At 50.0% G+C, this 20,734-nt stretch overlaps 7 protein-coding genes across 7 annotated transcripts; 3 read left to right on the forward strand and 4 right to left on the reverse strand.

Moving 5' to 3' along the window:
- Positions 1-379: 379 nt before the first annotated feature.
- P168DRAFT_284054 (Rad21/Rec8 N terminal domain protein) lies at positions 380-2,827 on the forward strand (the record flags this gene model as incomplete). The annotated part of the gene is made up of 6 exons (XM_024836107.1): positions 380-398; positions 463-499; positions 565-705; positions 763-897; positions 969-2,025; positions 2,078-2,827. 6 exons carry the CDS (start codon positions 380-382, stop codon positions 2,825-2,827), a joined length of 2,139 nt encoding a protein of 712 aa, XP_024690930.1.
- Positions 2,828-6,053: 3,226 nt separating this feature from the next.
- P168DRAFT_240437 (intradiol ring-cleavage dioxygenase) lies at positions 6,054-7,397 on the forward strand (the record flags this gene model as incomplete). Its single annotated transcript, XM_024833716.1, has 5 exons — positions 6,054-6,300; positions 6,356-6,493; positions 6,551-6,693; positions 6,755-6,920; positions 7,003-7,397. The coding sequence occupies 5 exons, from the start codon at positions 6,054-6,056 to the stop codon at positions 7,395-7,397; spliced, it is 1,089 nt and encodes a 362-aa protein (XP_024690931.1).
- Positions 7,398-11,066: 3,669 nt separating this feature from the next.
- Positions 11,067-11,710, reverse strand: P168DRAFT_329275 (uncharacterized protein; the record flags this gene model as incomplete). The annotated part of the gene is made up of 2 exons (XM_024841448.1): positions 11,252-11,710; positions 11,067-11,185 (listed from the first exon to the last, which is right to left on the reverse strand). Coding segments are annotated over exons 1-2 (312 nt in total), but the record flags the coding sequence as incomplete, so codon positions are not given.
- On the reverse strand, positions 11,662-12,227 carry P168DRAFT_320880 (uncharacterized protein; the record flags this gene model as incomplete). The annotated part of the gene is made up of 2 exons (XM_024840407.1): positions 11,662-11,710; positions 11,788-12,227. The coding sequence occupies 2 exons, from the start codon at positions 12,225-12,227 to the stop codon at positions 11,662-11,664; spliced, it is 489 nt and encodes a 162-aa protein (XP_024690933.1).
- A 1,658-nt stretch (positions 12,228-13,885) lies between these two features.
- On the reverse strand, positions 13,886-15,383 carry P168DRAFT_320881 (mitogen-activated protein kinase HOG1; the record flags this gene model as incomplete). Its single annotated transcript, XM_024840408.1, has 8 exons — positions 13,886-14,012; positions 14,073-14,256; positions 14,312-14,390; positions 14,452-14,808; positions 14,924-14,960; positions 15,009-15,052; positions 15,101-15,230; positions 15,280-15,383. 8 exons carry the CDS (start codon positions 15,381-15,383, stop codon positions 13,886-13,888), a joined length of 1,062 nt encoding a protein of 353 aa, XP_024690934.1.
- A 1,594-nt stretch (positions 15,384-16,977) lies between these two features.
- P168DRAFT_240525 (2,3-butanediol dehydrogenase) lies at positions 16,978-18,325 on the forward strand (the record flags this gene model as incomplete). Its single annotated transcript, XM_024833721.1, has 5 exons — positions 16,978-17,064; positions 17,129-17,162; positions 17,243-17,497; positions 17,579-18,145; positions 18,195-18,325. The coding sequence occupies 5 exons, from the start codon at positions 16,978-16,980 to the stop codon at positions 18,323-18,325; spliced, it is 1,074 nt and encodes a 357-aa protein (XP_024690935.1).
- Positions 18,326-18,801: 476 nt separating this feature from the next.
- Positions 18,802-20,568, reverse strand: P168DRAFT_240097 (sugar porter family MFS transporter; the record flags this gene model as incomplete). The annotated part of the gene is made up of 4 exons (XM_024833696.1): positions 18,802-19,092; positions 19,156-19,506; positions 19,560-20,348; positions 20,401-20,568. 4 exons carry the CDS (start codon positions 20,566-20,568, stop codon positions 18,802-18,804), a joined length of 1,599 nt encoding a protein of 532 aa, XP_024690936.1.
- Between the last annotated feature and the right edge of the window lie 166 nt (positions 20,569-20,734).

Consider the following 20,734-nt stretch of genomic DNA (forward strand, 5'->3'; position numbering starts at 1 on the left):
GTCTTACCTTCCCATCCTCTACGATGTTCCCTCTCTTCACATCTTCCTACTATCCCTACTTTTATCAGCATCCCTTCTCCCGAGTCACAGAGTTGAACATAGTCAATATCATCTAAAGTCATCTTACAGACGATTCGCAGCCTTACGAGACACCATCTCTAGATCAAGAGGCAAGTAGCTTCAGGAGAAGTCCACTATGATTCACGTCGGATATAGCCCTAAATACTATTATTATCGGTTTGAATCTGGCGAACACGCGCACGAATCGCGAGATATTTGACTGACTGTACGCGTCAGGGTGTGGAGGCTATACCCTCATCCACCAGCCATCGATAGACCACGTACGCTCGCGTAGGAACGCGTCGGGACAGCATCCAAGATGTTCTATAGCCATGAAAGTGAGACACTATCCTTTGGCTCCAGTCAATGGCTTGATTTACTAACAAGTTTCCTTCCATCTAGTTCTCACGTCCCCGGAGCATGGTGTTGCTACGATATGGTATGTGCCGATGGGCGATGTTTCTCATGCAGGAAAGGCAATGGTAATTAACTATTGAGATCTAGGCTAGTGGCGACCCTCGGCTCCAAGTCTATCACGCGGAAGTTGAACCGCAAGGCAATACTGGACGTGGATGTAACTAGGGCCTGCGGTGTGATCAAGGACCCGGAGGCTCCAATGGCGCTGAGACTTCAGGGGAACTTGTTGTAGGTGATCAGACAGCAAATCGCTATGCAAGGTGGCTAACATGGGCAAATTTTTAGGTACGGAGTCTCGCGAGTCCACAATCAGCAATGCGGTTATACTCTCACCGATGTCCAGGCGATACATGACCGGATGAGATCTCTATTTAGGGTCATGTCTGGGGGCGGGCTGGATCCAAGTGCTGGGAAAGCGAGGTGTGTTAACCCTGCAAGGCCTTACTTTGATGTCGCTCAAGTTGCTTGACTCATCTGACATGGACGCTTAGACCAGAACAGCTTATATTACCCTACGATCCGACCTTTCTGCCTGAGACCAACTTGCCTGGACTGGGACTTGATCTGTCCTCCTTGCTACTCTCAGAGAACAAGTCATTGAGTCAGCAGTCTTCTATGTTGCTACCTTCCACACCCGACCTCCCTCAATCCTCACTTGCCCTGAGCGCCAGCCCACGCCTCAGCTTCTCGTCTAGTGATATTGCCACAAGGGACTGGGGCCGATTCGGTTCGGACGCAGACGCCACCGGTTCTGTCCAGAGAGGCCTCGGCTTAGTTGGAATTGCGTCTTCTACCTTTGAGGAGGGTGGCGTCTTGCTTCAACCGGATTTTGAGTTCGACGAGGACGGGAATATCGTCGAACTTGGGCCTCGTCGCGCTTCTGAAATAACCAGGCACAGAGGAAGTGAATATCCCATTCCGCGGGAACATGATCAGGTTCCACTGCATGACTTGTCGCCTCAGGCGATGGCCGTAGACGATGAGATGGTAATGGTTGTTCAGGAGCCTAGCGGGTCATCTCGAGCTCATTCGACCACAGGCCAACCCGGCGTCCCTGTTCTGGAGGAAAAGGAGGTGGAGACCGAGAGCGCCCAGGCTAGCAACGGAGCATCTACAGGCCGTGGTAAACGCCAACCTAGGCCCATAATTACCGACAAACAGATCGCACTGCGAAATACAGAGTTGGCAGGTCTCAACAATGGCTATGTGGAGAACATGGCTGCTGCTGTGCAACAAAAGTCTTATAGCAAACAGTCAGCCCAAGCTAAGAAGAACGCTATTCTCTGGGTTTATGGCCTCGGTATAGGGTCTGTTGGTGGCGGCGTGGGCGCCTCCCAGTACCAGCATCCTTTGAATTGTTTCTCTGGAGACGCCTTGTACGAGGCCCTAAGTGGTGAGAGACAGAGCAAAACACTCAAGCGCAAACAGTCTTCTGAACCGGAACATGACTCCGATTCGGAGACACGGCGAGTACGTGCAAAGGAAGAAGAATATGAAGAGGAATTGGGCCGGGGCGAACAGTTAGAGGGCGATGATCTCTGGCGCGAGGTATGCTATTCTGTCCAGTCGACTGTACCGTTTTTTGACAATTAGAGCATAGAATGTCGAGATCGGCCGTCAAGCCTCGTCGGTTATTCATGAAGGAAATTCCCAGATGCCGTGGAACATCACAGCCTCGGTACAGAGCTCCCGGTTCGGTTCTTCCATCGCGAATGCGTTCCGCGGATTTGGAAGCGCCAGCGATGTGTCGTCCCGACTCATGCCCCACTCCGTGGGATCGTTCGGCACCGATCTAGATCTTGCTCAGTTACGAGGTCAAAGATCACGAAGCCAAGCAAGTGCTAGCCCACTCGCCGGCCGCAGCCTTCCTTTCGACATTGACGTGTTGACCGGTTTGGATCTCGAAGCCAACGACCTGGCGAATCTCGAAGACCTCGACTTGGGCGATTATCTCCAGACAAACCTCTACTCTGATGAAAATGCCGGAATGGAAGGTGTTCAGGATAGAAACCAGCTGAATTCCCAGAATACGCATCTTTCCACGCTGGACCAGGAGAGCGTCAACTTCCTTGACTTTCTCATGGTCAAGGTCGACGGCCAGATGACGGCATCCACCCACGGACCTGATGGTACTACTTCTTCTGGAGTGAAGCAAATCACGTTTTCTGCGCTCATCCCTCCAGAGAGTAGCTCTCGTGCTGTCGCGACACATGGCCTCATGCATACGCTCACCCTGGCAACCAAGGGATTCATAAATGTTGCACAGGAGCCCTACGAAGATGATAGTAGCGAGGAGCATGGAACACGGTACCGCTATGGGGAGATACATCTCCAGCTGTTGGGTGCGTAGCACGGTATGGCGAACTGGAAATATGGTGACTGTGAAGTGAACATCTGTAGGAGTATATGGCTTTCTTCTTTCTGTTGTGTTTTTACTATCTTTGCTCTTTTACTCGTGATTTACTATGATCTTTTCATTTTTATCTCATTCATTTCCAAGTTTATGGTCTTTTATTTCATGTACCTTACGACTTCAGATGGAAAACGAAACAGCTTAGAGAGGCCATCAAGGGAGATAACATGCGCATACAACAGGAAGGGAAAAAAAGAAAGAAAGAAAAGAAAAACAACGACAAGGCAAAACAATGCAAATGAGCTTCCAATGCAAAAAGGATCTAGCCCAATAATAAGCCATAGACGGCTTTTACCACCAATGTAGTCACATGTAACGCAGCTTTGCTCTGTGCCACAGGAGGCCAGGAAGCCGAAGCCCATTCCTGTCAACCTCCCAAACCATTCCAAACCAACACATCATGGCCTTACCTGAGCATCATCCCCCTGTCTTCTTTATGTGATTTACCAAGGTCAATGGACGAATCGTGATGTATTGAAGCAACAACTCTACTGGAGGTGATACAACACGAGTTGCCTTTAATCTGGTGGGGTCAGGCATTGTCCTTCACTTTTACTCTCATATTTCACGCTGTGTGCCACAAGACACACTATATAAAAACCAGCCTCATTGAAGATTGCAGCTACAGGAGCATCAATGCAGGAGTTAATCACATCCTGTACTCGAAGTATACAGCGGTTCTGTTGCCGCTAATCTAGACCCTGCTGTCTATTGTCTTTTGGTGTGATCGATTGCAAACTGTTTGCTCACATATTGGTATTTTACACTCCTTTATACACATCCCAATTGACATACTTCTCCCAATGTGACATGGTCAGAAAGGTTCCCGATACGCCTCGTTTTGCGCTCGTCGCATGGGTTGCAGGCGTGAGCGGCCCATATTCGTGGGAGCTTCTGCGTGTTCGTCCTGATATGAGTCGGTTGCATCCTAACTACAGCGGGTTATTCCATGCTTGAAAGAAGGGAGACAAAACAACCATCAAAGGATCGGTTAACGGAGCATGCGAGGGGAATGATTGAGCCTGCGGTGCTACGCGTTTCCCAGGATGATGCCGCCAGTTGAAGTCACTGTGTCAGGGTAGACATCATAAGCATTGTTGAGATTGATGAAGTCACTGATAGATAATTTATCCATTTCGCTATGGTTTGTTACGCTGGTCAGACTGTTTTACCTGGCGCATTCTGTGGAAATAGGGTATGGAAATGCATCCGAAAGGATGGAATTGATGATATTCAGACTATGGAAAAAGGTTGCTTGAAGGTTGAAAATACAAGATGGAAGACAGTGGGAAAAGGACTCTGCAAACGCTACCGGTGAGCTAACATGCCAACCGATTGCAGTCACTTCCACATATTCATGATACTCTGTCCCACTGGAAGGAAGCATTCATTTCCCCACCGGTGCCATCTTTAAAGGCTCCTTCGCCCCGCCGTGTTGATGGGACACAGGAATCGCCTATCATGCCATCAAAGATGAACAAAGAGACATGTAATATTAGTTCCTTCCCTCAAGCCCATGGCTTGAGTTTGAATCTGATAAGATTGCTGATACGGATGAAGCTCTATACAAACACGAACTGCATACTTGGGTAGCATAAATTTACTGACATTCCATGTTATGATAGGCCAGAAGAGATGATCTGATAACTCTAACCAACTGCTAACAGCCAGATTCATTGCTCATTGAAGTCAGAGTCAACCCGGTTATTGCTCATACCTGATTAGGGTGCGTCAGTACAGAACTGATGTACCGGCTGTTCACTCATATTGAAACACAAACCTTAGCATGTACATAACCTGATCGAGAGTATAATCCTGGTATTTGAGATATTATCGGGTCTGCCGAATCAGGTGAAATCACCACAGTTTCCGCAACAGATTTGGAACCTCCACCGCGGCCGACTTGCTAGTGTTGATGGCGTGCGTTGGACTGGCAATGTTACTCCCTCAATTTGAAGCACGTATGCATCGGACAGTGCTTAGCAGTTACGCGAGGGCACATTCCATGCTAATAACTGCAGGGCATTAGTGACGTGCCAAAATCTGTGATGCAACCCTACCATGCTCGCTACTCATGGTCACATGAATAAGCCAATATGCAACTGATAATATAGGCTCGTTCAATCAAGGAGGAGATATGAATAAGTCAAGGACTATGCAAGACCCGGTCAAGACCAGGAGTAGGTGCTGGATATCCGTTGTCAACTGAGATTTGCGGTGCCAGGACTCGCCCTGCCACAACTTAAATCTTGCCGGCTCCACCTTGCAGACTGTTTCTTAGGACCATATCTCCCACATTGATAGACGCATTGATAGACGCTGGTGCCATACTATAATGCATACCATGCATTTTTCAACTATGACCTCGAAGCCCCGCAAGATGTCAAACCTCGGGCCGCTTCTCCTGCCAAGAGAAGCGGCGTACGGACTACCTACGGATTGCGTGCTTTAAGGCGTAATCGAAGCCCCGCATCTCCCCCTTGTGACGAAATTCCACGAATGGTGAGGATGTTATCAATCTCTGTAAAGTGCCCAGGCGCCAAGTGTTTCGCCAACCCTGAGCTTGATTGACGGAGGCTTGCTCCGCTTTGCAACCCCGTGGCTTCCGCATGACCTGCGCGTTTCCCCTGAAATGGCACTTCCTGTGTTCCTTACTGAAGGTCTGATAGAAGTCGACACTTCTGCTACTCTATCTTGCGTTACGGTTGTCTTGTTTCTAATCAGAATGGACCGCTTTGATTGTGTATCAATGTCCGAACTCACCCAACAAGTCAAACGGCCATATGTCTACCAAAGGGTCGGCTAATAAATAACAAGCCACAACTAACCATGCGCAGCTTACTCAATGCCACTGGGTAATTAGTCCACCATTGATCGACAGCACCTGTGGAAGCAACCGCGGACCAGGCGGATCACCCCGCCAGCGAGCCTAGACGTGTCTAGAGATTGCTGCGCAATTGCCGGTATCTAACCCAACATTTCTAGTGTAGTACCGATGTACTAAATTGCGACAGTATGTGGATCCCGGTAGGTCGAGGGGTAGAGACCCGGATCTACAGCATTATTTAAGAAACGATGATCCCAGGTCCGTTGGCAGAGGGAGTCTGCAGAGGAAAGTCTACCCCCTCTTATCCTGAAAGACACACACACACCTGGTTGAAAAATGGTCCGAATTGCATCTACCCTCGTGGCAGGCCTTGTAGGCCTCGCCAGTGTGGTCTCCGCCCACCCCGGCCACGACATCAGGGCCGAGGCTGAGGAGCGCGCAGCTTTCATAAAGCGCACACCACTCAGCTCTCGCAGTTTGGCGCACTGTGCCCCACAGATGAAAGCGCGGGGCCTTGAGCGCGCGAACATGGCCAGACGCCGACATGCAGCGAATAGTCTGCGTCGGAAACGCGACTTGGCGCGTATGTCCACTCTCTCACACTACGGTCCGCTGAGCACCCTGCTAACACCATGCAGACCTGACCAATTTCCAGAAACGAGACCACTCGCCCCACCACTCTGATCTTGACGTCGATCAGACGGCGGACCCTTCGGAGCTGTTCGAGTCCGGAGGCACCTGCATCCTGGGCCCCGATGTCACCGAGGGACCGTACTGTTCGTCTCCTCCTCGGCGTCGCTAATATGTCGAGACTTGCTAACAGAGATGCGTAGACGTCAGCGGGGAACTGATCCGCACCGATGTCTCCGAGGAGCAGGCCGGCGTGCCCCTCTTCCTGGATATCCAGCTTGTCGACACCAAGACCTGCGAGCCTGTGCCGGAAGCTTACATCGAAATCTGGCACTGCAATGCTACCGTACGTCACGTTACCTTCTCTCCTCAATAACCACACCCAGTGCTAACGGGCGAGCGAACAGGGTGTCTACTCCGGTGTCGTGGCAAGGGGCAATGGAGACCCCGACAACGAAAGCAACCTGGACGCGACCTTCCTTCGCGGTATCCAGCAAACAAGCGCCGAGGGCGTGGTGCAGTTTGAGACTATCTTCCCGGGGCATTATATTGGGCGTACGACCCATGTTCACGGTATACACTCCTTTATCCCACTTACACACATATATACTTTTATATATACATGAAGAAACTGAAAGATACTGACTATACACAGTGCTCTCCCACCCCGGCGGCACAAAAGCCAACGAGAACGACACCCTCTCAGACATATACACCACGACCGCCTCCTACGTCGGGCAGATCTTCTTCGACCAGGAGCTGATCAACGCCGTCGAGAAGACGGAGACCTACGCAGCCAACACCCAGCCCCTGACCACTAACGACGAAGATGGCATTCTCGCCGAGGAAGCCGCCGAGATCGACCCATTCGCCCAGTACGTGACGCTCGGCGAGGGCGACGACGTGAGCGCTGGCCTGTTTGGCTGGATCTCGCTGGGCATTGATCCCACGCAGAGTAATGACGTCAAGGCTGCGGTGTTTTACACTGAGGATGGCGGCGTCGAGAATCCGGATGCTGGTGGTCCTCCTGGCCCTCCTCCCCCCCTGTAGGAAGGTCTAGCGGGATGGCTTAGTGGGTTCTAAGCCCGATATGGTGTGTAGTAACGATTGTAGGTCAGGCGGATCTATTACTGCATGGTGTTAAGGAACCATTGAATGGATATATATTTAGCTGTCATGACCATCGACATCCATATGTCTGAGGACAAGCAATGCAAGGGTTAGCCCGTGTCATGCGAGATACCTATTTCTGTAGCCATTGCTGCACATCATGATCTTGATTGTAAAATGCTTATCATTATCATATCATAGGTAATGAAGCACACCTCTTCCAGTCATGGTATTTCTAGATGGCTGGCTTCTCTCGCTTCTCTAAATTTATTGCTTGCTTCAGTATATGCTCATCATTGTGGCAGTACCGATGGACAGTCAAAATCCATCGAGGGAAATGATGATTCTTGCGACGTTGAAAATATTGCGACTAGTTGCCAAAAAAAAACGTGAAGAGTCAAGATATAATATATGTGGCAAGACCCTGAAGATCGGCTGACATGTTTACCGATTACAATATTCCACTATTTAATAGTTGCGTGTCGTTCAATTACCTCATTTTGAAAGGAAACCATAGACATGTCATCCTCCCTCTCTAGGTAATCTTCTACATGACTCAGAATGAGTAGTACATATCTAGATATGCCGGTGAGGATGTACAGCGAGTCGTGATCATATATTCTCCATTATGATCATCGATCTTATATTCCCTCGGTAGAGCATATGTCCAGACTGATTATGCCCTGTAGACGCAGGCTGCGTGCTAGTGTCTTATCAACCACGACCAGTCCCCTTCTCCAACATCAAGGCCGAGACTCTGGTGTGCCCCTCTTTGACAGCTTCATGCAGACCATCTCCATAGCCTCGATGTCGTGCGTCAGCACGGGCCCCCTTTTCTAAAAGAAATTGCACGATCCCGTAATATTTCTTCCTGAACGCGAGGTGCAGGGCATTGCCACCAAATCCACTTGGAGCATTGACATTGGCCCCTTTGCTCCATAGAAATCTCACTATTTTCTCATGACCTCCCGAGCAAGCAGCTTGTAATGCAGTCCCATATGAGTATGATTTGACGTATGCGTTGATGTCGGCACCATACTCTAGAAGGATTTGCACTATATCAAGATCACCCTGACGGGAACCAGCGATAAGAGCATTGCTGTGATATTTGTCCTCGATATGGACATTTGCTCCCGCCTCTAGTAGAGCTTTCACAGCTTCCACGAGGCCTAAATGAGAAGCCAGTATCAGTGCAGTTGATTTATCCGCTGCGCAAGGCCCGTCAACGTCCGCCCCATTTTGGAGTAAGTAGCGCATAACTTCCAAATCGTTGGCTTTGCACGCACCGCATAGAGCAACCCCATATCTGGTAGGGAGATTAACATCGGCTCCATATTCTAACAGAACCCGCACGCATTCGATGTGGCCGTCTGTAGAAGCACAGTAAAGGGCAGAACCATGATAGTCATGCACATAGTCGGTCTTCGCGCCCGCCTCCAGCAATGCCCTGGCAATTATAGGTTCCCCTTTACGTAAAGAAGCAGTTAAGGGACTTCCACTGTACCCATGGCCTAGAGTATTGACCTCAGCTTTGTTTTCTAACAGAAGCCGAACGATCTCCAGACGATCTCCCGCAGAAGCAGCCTGGAGAGCCGTTCCATATCTGCTAGCGCTGCAGAAATTAACATCGATATTGCTCCGCAGAAAAAGCTGCACGACCCCATAATGCCCATGAAAAGACGCAGCCTCCAGGGCAGTAGTATAAGGGTGATGTTGGAGCTTATGATCCAGCCCCTTGTCTAGCAGGACTTGCGCAGTATCGTAGTGTCCCTCAGACGAAGCAATTACTAACGCCAGGGGATCCGGGCTCGCTCCTTGCTCTAAAAGCAACTGGCAAATATCATGATATCCACTCAGTGAGGCCATACACAGGGCAAGTGTTATTTCTTCGACTGGGTCATACAATGACGGACGTTGCGCTTGAAGCACAATGTTGGGCATTGGAGAGTCGACTATTCGCTCGTGTCGCTGGATAGCTGTCGTCCTTAGGCTGCACTCGTGATTCCCGGGGTCGGCTCCGAACTTATGCATCGCTGACAAGAGTCTCTGTACTATTTCAAAATGCCCGTTGAGTGCTGCTAGCTGCAATGCATGCATGTTGCGTCTCTTCCGATCCGGGAAGCGCGCTGGCCAACAGTCAAATTGCAAACTTTTTTCAATCTCAAATATGGAGAACCAAAGCTCGAATCGCACGGTGAACATGTCGTATAACAAATATACCAAGCCCCCCAGATCAGAGTACGAGGACTTACTCATGTTGCGTACATGATCGGCCCAATTTACTGCTGAATATCTCAAAAGGCCCATGAGATCGGAGCCTTCATCCAACTGGTTGTCCTCGAGGTCTTTCATCCATAGGTATCTCACGCAAATTTTGGCCCACAGATCCTGGGTATCGATCCAGCGAAAATGATAATATGGAATTGGACTGCTGGAAATATTGTATTTATTAAGAAATTCTTTGGCTGTCTGGTGGATCAGGTGTACTTTCGAGTCGTCATCGACGAAAACGAATAATCCACACAATCGGCGTAGTTTGGCTTTCAGACCTTCTTCAGGTAGCATGGCCTCTGCTGAAATTACTGCATTGGGCTTGGTGGCCACTCCCAAGGCCATAGCCATTTCACGTGTAGATAATGGCCTTCGTGCACCAACAATGATCTGAAAGATCTTTCGTACTGAATCCTCTTGACCTGATGGGACTCGCTCGAGAATCTTTGAATAAGCATTGGACACAGAAGTAGGTACAAGAGAAATTGTCTCCTCGGTAGGTCGTAGGCTGTCTTGGAACATTGTTAGGATATCGTCCATGGCTAAGTGTAACCAAAGATACGTGCGATGTTCCATTTGAAGCAGCTGTTGCTCGACCTGCGCCTGCATTTTCTGTGAGATACCTGTTATTTCGGCTAGTTCTTGCACCTTGATTCTGACTACCCAGTCGATCTCTTCGTGGATAAGAGCATTCCTTTCCTCCCCATTTAAGTGGATATGTCGGCATAATCGAGTTATATCTCGAAACTCGCTTATTATCTCAGCATAGGGACGGCTTGTGACTATAAACTTGAGGCAAGTGGACTGGTTAGACGAGCCACTCTGATCACTAGTATAGAAAGCTTTGAGCTCTTGGATCAGTCGCTTTCGATCATTCAGATGACATTCGTCAAGCGCGTCGAGGACACATATTGTGTTCGGTGATGTAGGATGTGATGCTGCAGCTAGCAGAATTGACCAAAGCTCGCCCACCTCGTCCTGAAGCTTGTGGCCGTTTTTCTTCCAGGATGGTATTGCATATTCCAAAAGGCTCGGCTGTTGACTAAAAAGCTGATGAAGTATTGCGCATAGTGCTATAGAAAGTTTGTTCTGCAGCTCATTATCTTTGAAAAAGAAGTAGCAAATTGAAGCCGATGGGGTCAATTTCTTCAAATCATGATCGATCAGAGATTTAGCCAGAACAGATTTGCCACAGCCGGGGTCGGCTGATACCAAGAGAAGGTCATTACAATAACTGTCCCTCCAACGGAGATATTTTGGGTCCTGTAAAACCCACTGGCATGTTTCTCGTTCTCGATTGGGGTTGTTATCCTTGTACTGTTGGTAGGTTGAGGTTTTAAAAGCTTGGTGACACTGCCGTTGCTCATCATCAAGATGATACTGGCTCTGTCGATGGTATGCTTTGTCTAGCCGCTGATTTGTACCTTTGACATCTTCATGCAATTCTTGTACAGACCCTATGGAAGATTTTATGAGCCCACCGTGCCGTCGACAGGTTCAGGGTTAGACTAGCTACCACTTACTACATATGTCCGTGGCTAATCTCTCACGCGCAACTTGGCCCCGGGGTAAGGTTTGCACTAGCTCCTTGGCATATGATGCTGCCGCTAAGGCAGCGTACCCTTGCCATGCCTTATTCTTGTGAGAATCAGAATAGTCACAAATTCCACGGATCACAATGCACGGAAAATCTTGCATGAGACCAGCTGCCTCCATTTCAAAGCAAAGTGCCCCCGTTCCAGAACGAATGGATTCCCTTGTCGACGCATCTTTGATAACAACATTGCCAGATGCTATTACACCATAGAATGGCCGTGGAAAGTCATCCTCTCGCTCGTCTCTAGGCTCCTCCCATTCGGCCAAGCATGTGTCGCAGTTCTTGGCAGCCTCAGGATGCGGGTGCTCAATTTTGAACAATCGATCGTATCGTGAATCAGGTCGGCTGAAATTCTTCTTGGTTCTTGCAGTTCTGCCAGCCGCATCTTGAAGATATTGCGGATAGCGAGGATCGTCAGTCAGTTCTGCTGCCCTCATACCGTTGACCGCCGCCAGCAATGACCTTGGAGGACTATTCAAAGAGCCAGTGCGTTGGAGTTTACCACCAACGGTGATTTTCCCCATATCATACTGAGTGACGCCTCCGGAAGTACCGTCTGGACAGCTGATCACAATATCGCCAAGACGTATATCATGGTCGGGGGATGGAATGCCTCCCCCCACACCGACCATCAGCCCGACCCGCAACGAGTTTGAAAATGTGCGCAGCATATCTTTCGCAACGGTTGTAGCCGAAGTGGTTCCATATTGACCCACAGGTAGGCAAGCTATCGCGATATTGTGATTGCCTATTCGGCCTAGGGTGTAGATGTTGGAGTCGGCGGCGTCTTGTTCCTGTAGTGGCTCGAATTTCTCATCAAGCATCTCACTGGCTGCCGCGGCCTCAATAGCCAGAGCGCATATCCAGCCAATATCAAAGTCATCAAGTGCGGGACAGGGCATTTTGTGTATCTATGTGTATTTTCTCTCTGGGTGCTTGATTGACTCGATCTTGAAGGTGTATTGTTAGTTGAGGCGAGGAGGTGAGAATCATCGAGGTGGAATACAAACTAGACATTGACTAAGCCACGCCAGCCTTGTGCTCACGATGAGGGGTAGCCTTGGGCGCAAAAAGTCATAATATCATTGGTTTACTGTAATTCCTGTTCACCTGATAGTAACACCTTTGAGTCCCAATGGTGGGGCGCAAGCCCTGTGTGATGCAGCCTACCAGAGTTAGCCATGTTGTGTATATATGGAATGACAGGGATCTAACTGCCTACGGCGTGGAATTGTATTATGGCGGTGGATGCAACCGGTCAGATTGATTTTGCCATTATCGGCTGAAAGATAGGGTGTCAATACTTTGACAGGATACTGGAGGTTTCAACTCTCTTTTCAACATATCACAAACACCACACTTGATGTCGCTTTCATCGATTTAGTCCATCATCCGCCAATTCCATTAATTCTCTCCAAGGTATATCGATGGATTATTGCACTGCTGGCATGCTCTCTCGTCTCTGGCGTCCTATAGCGCGCTGATCGTAGGGGTTGTGAAGAAGTTGATCTGTCCAGTTGCGACTCGAGGTGGCGACCCGGGGTTGCGGAGAGAGAGCTTTGTATTAAGTGGTCAGAATACTTGTTGATAGTGAGCAGAGTTGTATGCCAAGGTAATATCTAACATGAGTGTCGGACATACATCTCGCACGACTGTCTTGCATATTCTAGCCATGGTGAGCAAGACTCATATCAGGGACTTCGGTCAGCCAGCGAAATACTACATCGGTGGATCCGCAATTTTATTTCACATTGAAATACCAAATAACCATCACAGTGTTGTGCTGAACACAGGAACACTTACGAAGGCCAAAGGTGTCATTATATCTTTGGTATCCGAGTGACAACTCCCTGTTTCCTTTTGCAGCACATGGTCTTTTGGCTGTCCTGGACAAAAGCTGATGAAACTGACGCAAGAGTCAATGAAGTTGGCAATAGTGATCATCCTGTCAAAGAGGGAAATATGTCGGAAGGATCAAAAGATGCAGGAGTGCAGCCGTCAGAAAACAATGCGTTTTGTGGTCAGCTGACGCATACTGACTTGTCTCGGATATCATGTGGATCTTTACACGTGAGTATCGGGAGTATATCAATAGTTCAGAAGGTCCTTAGTAAATTCATTATAACTTGAATACAAAAATCACGATAAGAGGGATTGCAGCTATAATAGGGGACGGGAATGTGCGAGACAGATGAGGCGTACTATCCTCCGAAAAACAGCAACTACCAGTTCAATAGGAATGTATCGTTGTAGAGAATACCACTCGGCTACAAAAGATATCGTGACACCGTAGGTAATTCTTGTACATCTAATGTTGCAACATAAATACATTTGTATATTTAGAGATAGGATAAAAAGCATTGCTCAGACGGCGCACCCCGCAACGCGACAATTGCTAAACGCAAACATTGCAGACAATCGAGAAATGGATATAAGTCTATGGATCAAGAAAATGCGCCTCCCTCACTCCGCTTTCGTAATAATCGTAGTAGTGCCTATGGTGCACGTTGCCGTTTCAGACGAAACGTGCCCAGGCATGTATGCAGCGGATCCTCCACGTCTATAGGGTGTCCATCATGTCGAAGTGTGCCATATGATTCGGGGGTTCGAACAGGTCGGACTCTTGGAGTTTGGCGGTGCCTTGTGGCGGCGTGACTCGTTCGTGGTAGCCTAGTACTTCGCCGTACCTGTTGGGAGTTAGTTCACCTCGTGGCAGAAAAATAACAATAATGAGAGGGGATGCGTACATTTTCAACTTCCATGTGTCGAGCGAGTGCTCTTCTTTCAGAAAAGACCAGTCGAGCTTTTCCACTGCTGTGGGCTCGTCGGTTGGGTCGTGGTAGGGTGCGAGGAAGGGTGATTCGAGGATGTCCTTGGCGGTGGGACGTGATTGAGGGTCGAAGACGAAGATCCGATTCAGGAGTTTGATTGCTGTGCGTTGTTAGAAACGACTTTGTGTTTCCTGGAACATGAATAGGGTACATACCGTTCGGATCACAGCCGGGAAATAGATCGGCGATTGCTTTGGGTTTGTAGTCTGGTAGACTGTTGATAAATCCTAGTGTCTAGTCGCTGTCAGTATTTACCTTTCCCCGAAGTTAATCCAAGACAAGAGGGCTGACGTACGTTGAGATTCTTGATCTTCCCTAGAACATCACTCGGAGGCTTCCCCAGCGTCTCCGTAATCAGTTTGAACTGATGGACATGGTCATTGCCAGGGAAAAGCGGCTTGCCGAGCAGCATCTCCGCAAAGATGCACCCCGCACTCCAGATGTCGACTTTCTCGTTGTAGTGCTGCCAGGACAGCATGACCTCTGGGGCGCGGTAGTATCGGGTAGAGATGTACCCGGTCATGCGCAGTTCCTGGACGCGCGCGAGGCCGAAATCGCATATCTTCAAGTCGCAGTTCTCGTTAATGAGGAGATTGCTCGGTTTGAGGTCGCGGTGGACGACTCCGGCGGAGTGGATGTATTTTAGGCCGCGCTGTGGCTTCAAGTTAGTATGTGATTGCGTGGAGGGAGAGGGGTAAGCTTTCCATGATTTGGTAGAAGAAGAACTGGGCGAATTTCTCCTCGATGGGGCCTTGGCTGAGGAGGACGGAGAGATCGGTCCGCATGTGTTCCGTCACCAGGTATCTGGATTTGTTAGCCATGAAGACCGTAAGATTTTGCAAGATAACGTACATATCCTCTGACGGAGAGACGAAAATGTCTGTCAAATTCACCACCTAGTTGGGTTAGCGTCGCTCGATCCAGGCCGAGTAAAGAGAACATACATTTTCATGTTTCAAATGTCGAAGTAACCGGATCTCGCGAAACAGCAATTGCGTAATGGCAGCGGTCCGGAACGGATCTGACAGCTTCTTGACGGCGACCACATTCTTGGTGATCAGGTCGTTGGCGGAACTGGTCCTGTTAGTACGTGACGGACTGGTTCATGAACATAAAGACATACCAGACCAATCCTGACACCCCGGTGCCGATGGGAACCAAGTCGGTATAGCGTTGGGTGACCTCGAAGGCGGTCCCCAGAATAACTGTGCCTTGAAAGAGAGACATTTTCTGTCCAACGGGTGTCGAAGGGAACGTCGTTGTAGCGGGTGGCTCGACTGCAGCCGGATGGGATGGCAACGGTGCTTGATTTAAGGGCAACATCTTATCGTTGGAATTTTCTTCCTTAGCCCCCTTCCATGCCCCGTCGTGGCCCACTGGGGTTTTATAACAAGGATAGAATTTGCATGCCCCTCTGATAACGCCTCTGACGATTGGACAGACCGGGATATGGACATTGCTCGGGGTTGGGTGGGACATCTACATTATAGGCGATTGAGGACGATGATTGGCGGACGAGGGCCCGCAAGAGTACTACGTAGAAATTCGAGGATAGACTCGCGATATGACGTATGAGGGTGAGTGGACCAGCCCTGGTTCTGATGGATGCGCTGCCATGGTTCGCGGAGCCCGAGCCGAGCGAACAAGCGCCTGGCGCGTTTGTCGGATGGGCCATTCAGTGATCAACGTGAGAGGAAAGTAAGACAAGGAGAGGAAATTTCCAAGTGACTAGAAGGGGGATGAACCCTCTGAGACGCGTCTGTCGTGAGGTGATATGCGACCTGCATATGGAGTCGTAGGCCGAGAAACCCCCACGCCAGGCCGATCGACAGGCTGTGAGTGGCTGGAAGTTTCCTCCGGCCAGAATGCTGTGGACGACAATTGGATTAGAACCATCCGATCCACTGGAATATATTGGGTTGAACACGTTCAGGTCAGACCAGGTCAAGTCAGGCCAGGCCAGGGTCTGGGAGGATTTCTCCGCCACCGCGTCGAAAGAATTGAGTTTGACGATTCGGTGACCCGCCAATTATACTCATCTCTCCTCCTTGATTCATGCGCCTAGTTAACCCGAGGCCAGAGTTTTCTATTTTTATTGGAATCATTTAACCTCTACTCTAGGTACTTACCTCTTATACATTCTTCGATCCTAGTTAGATATATAGAGAGAAATGACTTGGGAATGTTCAGGGATCACTACAAGAAATCTATCCCATCACAACCACGAGTCACTAAACAAAGCCTCTAATATAGATAAACTGATTCTGATTCATGTATCAACCGATGACGCTCAACTGACGTCACGCCAAATCCTTCTCCAGTATCATTCTAGATCTTTACAGCCATTCGATGCCATGGCAATGAAAGTGGAGATACCCGGTTCCGTGTACAACCATAGTAGATAACTTCCCCTATGAGGAATCAATGCTTCCCTCCATCCATCGCACCCTCATTCGATACCCGCAATGGACACAACGACAGGGTTTCAATCACGGCTGCATCCCGATACGTTCGTATACACCCATAGGCCTGAACGCAGACACGCGTGACGAAGCCATGGCCCGACCCCTGTCGGTGTTGCTCACACGAACGTCATCCCAATCCTGAGCTATGCAGCGCCACGGGACAGGATAATAAAAGAAACTCGAACACGGCGTGGGAAGAAGGATGGTTACACGATTCATTCCAAATTTAAAGCAAATGCATACTCGACAAAATGGTCTTCCCCATTGACTCGCACCCTCCTCAGCAGAAACTCCCTGATATGAACTCCTCCACGAATTCAATCGTGGATGGCATTGACGGAGCAACAAACGGCAAAATGATGAAAGCGCTGCGGTTCCACGGACCCCATGATCTCAGACTCGACGAGGTGGAGGAGCCGACGTGTGGATATGGCCAGGTGAAGGTATTCCCATCCTCAATGGGACAGTGTCAGTATGAGAAGAGTGGGTGGTGACGGTTGTTTACAGGTCCGGCCATTATATGTCGGAATCTGCGGGACAGGTAGCTAGATATTCCTATTCCCTTCCTGTGGGTATACCAACCCAGGCGATAGCCATCTACTCACCGAAAGCCCACTGCAGACCTGCATGAGTACTCCGCCGGCCCCGTGCTCATTCCCGAAAAACCGCACCCGATAACAGGCGCCAAGCGCCCCGTCACGATGGGCCACGAGTTCAGCGGCGAGATTGAAGAGGTTGGACCGGGCGTTCACGATGACAAGTTGAAGCCGGGCCGGCGCGTCGCTGTGCGTCCTACTATCTATGACGACGAGTGTTCCTCTTGCAAACAGGGGGTGCGACACTGCTGTGAAAATATTGGGTTCATTGGGTTGAGCGGTATGCCTCCCTTCCATCCTCCCACCTTCTTATGGCAGAGAAGGCAGAATACGCTGGATGAATACAAACTGACTGATAAAGGCTACGGCGGCGGCATGGCCCAACACATCGTCGCCCCCTCCCGCCACTTCTACCCCATCGAAGACTCCATCCCCCCCGAAACAGCCGCCCTAATCGAGCCCCTCGCAGTCGCCTGGCACGCCGTCAACATCTCCCCCTTCAAACCAGGCAACACAGCCCTCGTCATCGGCGGCGGCCCCATTGGCATCTGCGTAGTGCAAGTCCTCAAACTGAAAGGCGCAGGGGAAATCATCGTCGTTGAACCCATGGACAGTCGGAAAAAGCTCGCCCGCGAATACGGCGCAACGGTTATCATCGATCCCGGCGAGGCGGATGTCGTGTCGCGGACGCGCGAGTTCACGCATGAGCACGGCGCGGACGTTGTGTTCGATACCGCTGGTGTGGAGGCGGCGTTGAATGGTGTTATTCCGGCTTGTCGGACCCATGGCGCGATTGTGAATATTGCGCTCTGGGAGAGGGGTCCGATGGTTAAGGTTAATGATTTGATGTATCGCGAGGTGCAGTATATGCAGGCTGCGCTTTATGATGAGATGTCGTTTGTGGAGACTGTTAGGGCGTTGAGTGATGGTATGTTTTTGGACACACTGACAAGCATTTCAAGATACTGACTATGTAGGACTCCTTGATCCGAGTGGAATGATCACTGCTACGGTGAAGTTGGAGGATGTGGTGGAGAAAGGCTTCAAGGCGTTGCTCGAGGAGAGAGATCGGCATTGTAAGATCTTGGTCGATATGCAAGCGGTTTAAGCGTTGGTACGATTGTTTCATTAGGATTGGGAGAATAGTCGTTGTTTGTATGAATAATATGATAGTTATTTGGGAGTATTCCTTGATTCCAACAGAAAACTTGAAAGGAGCCAATTTAGTTCTAGACAGCGAAGTAGTCTGGTTTACATGGATCTCTCAGATCGTACCAAACATACTATACGTGGATGATTGTATGAGCATCATATTGCCGAGCCATCTAACCACTAAGTCATTTTTACATATACATAGGAAGCCAATCAGGCGAGGAGTCAAGATGTAAGAAGTACAGCCATACCATATATTCATTCTCATAAAACGAGAGACAAATGACAAGCAATCAATATCGTATCCCGATCTTAGACGCGTCAGAAAACGGCCCCAATCCTATCCATTCAAAGTATTAAACATAAACGTAACCTAATGTGCCACATGCCACATGCCAGCCACCGTCCTACCCACACAATCCCCCACCCCACCTAAACCTTCTCGTTCTCCACAACGATAGCAGCCTTCTCGGTGAGAGCCGTGTCGGTGAGACCCATCTCGGCGGCAAAGGTGCCATGGGGCTTCCACTTGGTGGAAGTGCGCGGGGTGGTCTCCTCCATCATCTTGTCGACTTGTTCCAGGGTGAGACCCTTGGTTTCGGGGATGAGGAAGTAGGTGTAGACGAAGGCGCAGGCGCAGAGGGAGCCCCAGATGAAGAACACCTTGGCTTTGAGGTCGCCCTTGTCGCCGTCGACCATGTAGGGGGTGATGACGGCGATGATCTAGTGATTCAGTTAGTTAACAAAAACTCAGATCGAGTAAAGGTAGAAGAGTGGGGGACTCACGCAATTCCACAGCCAGTTAGAGGCAGTCGATAGAGCAACACCACGGGAACGAATCGGCAGAGGGAAGATCTCGCCAATGACGACCCAAGCACCAGGGCCCCAGGTCGAAGCGAAGAAGAAGATGTAGATACAGATGAAGGAGATCTCAGCGCTGACGGCGGCCTTGTTGGATCCGTCCACGGTACCGGTGATGGCGACGATGAACTGGCAGACTACCATGCCCAAGGCACCCCACAGAAGCAGCGGGCGACGACCGTAGCGCTCCATGGTCCAGAAGGAGATGGGAGTTGAGAGCACGTTGACGATGGTCGTGATCATGCTGATCAGGAAGGGGTCCTCGATTGTGCCGAGCTGTATCCATTAGTTAAGCCCACCCATAAGGATCTCCCTGGGGAATGACGTACCGAGGTGAAGAAGGTCGTTCCAAAGTAGAACACAAAGTTGACACCAGTCCACTGCTGCATCATCTGCAACGAGGTGCCAAGAACCGTGCGACGGAGATTGCTGTTGGGCTTGAAGATGCTGCCGCGGAAGCAGTTGAACCAGCTATCGAGGTAGCCGTGCTGGGGGATCGCCTGCATCTCGTACTCGTTGTTGGCGACAATCTCGGCGAGCTCCTTCACGATGTAGTCCGAATCTCTGGGCTGGCCACGCACGCGGGACAGCACATCGGCGGCCTTGTCGAGCTTGCCCTTCTTGACGTAGAACCGAGGCGACTCGGGAAGGAAGAAAAGTCCGAGGGCCAGGAGTAAGGCCCAGAGCATCTGGATGGCGATGGGAATTCGGTAGGAGCCCGAATCCATGCGGTTCTGAGTGGCGTAGTCGACACACGACGCCAGCATCATGCCGATGGTGACGCAGAATTGATAACCCGACACGATGGCGCCACGGACCTTGCGGGGGGCGATCTCGGACATGTAGAGAATGATGATGGCCGAGACGAAACCGACACCGAAACCGGCGATCAAACGACCGACCACCAGCAGGGGCATGCTCGTTGAGGCCGTCTGCAGGATGACACCGACGATGAAGACGCCACAGCCGGCGATGATCGTGGTGCGGCGACCAATCCAGTCGGCCAAGTCACCGGCGATGATGGCACCGAAGAACGTTCCAGCAGATAGAATAGACGTGATCAAGGACTTTTTCCACGAGGGGACGACAAAAGCCTCCTTCGGGGTAGTTACAGGGTCCTAGGAGAACGGCCATCAGCAGGGAAGACCGAATGAGAAGTGACACACTTACCAGGCCCTCAAACTCCTGGATGAAATACTTCATGGCCATGACACCGTTGATATAACCCGAATCATACCCAAAGAAGATACCACCAAAGGCGGCAAAAGCACACATCAAATAGGCTTTGAAGGTGACAGGTGCCTCGACGACTCCCACATCGCTGTTGCTGCCCGCCATCGTGGGGACTGTTGCTCGTGATGAACGGCCAAAAGAACGGGTGGGTAGTCAAGAAGTGAAAGACACGGTAACGAGCGTGAGGATGAAACAAGGAAGACCAAAACACGAAGATCATAAGAGGGGGAGGAGATGCATTGGTTTTATATATCACACGCGGGACTCCCTC

Source organism: Aspergillus campestris, assembly GCF_002847485.1.
Source record: "Aspergillus campestris IBT 28561 chromosome Unknown P168scaffold_10, whole genome shotgun sequence".
NCBI classification, from domain to species: domain Eukaryota; kingdom Fungi; phylum Ascomycota; class Eurotiomycetes; order Eurotiales; family Aspergillaceae; genus Aspergillus; species Aspergillus campestris.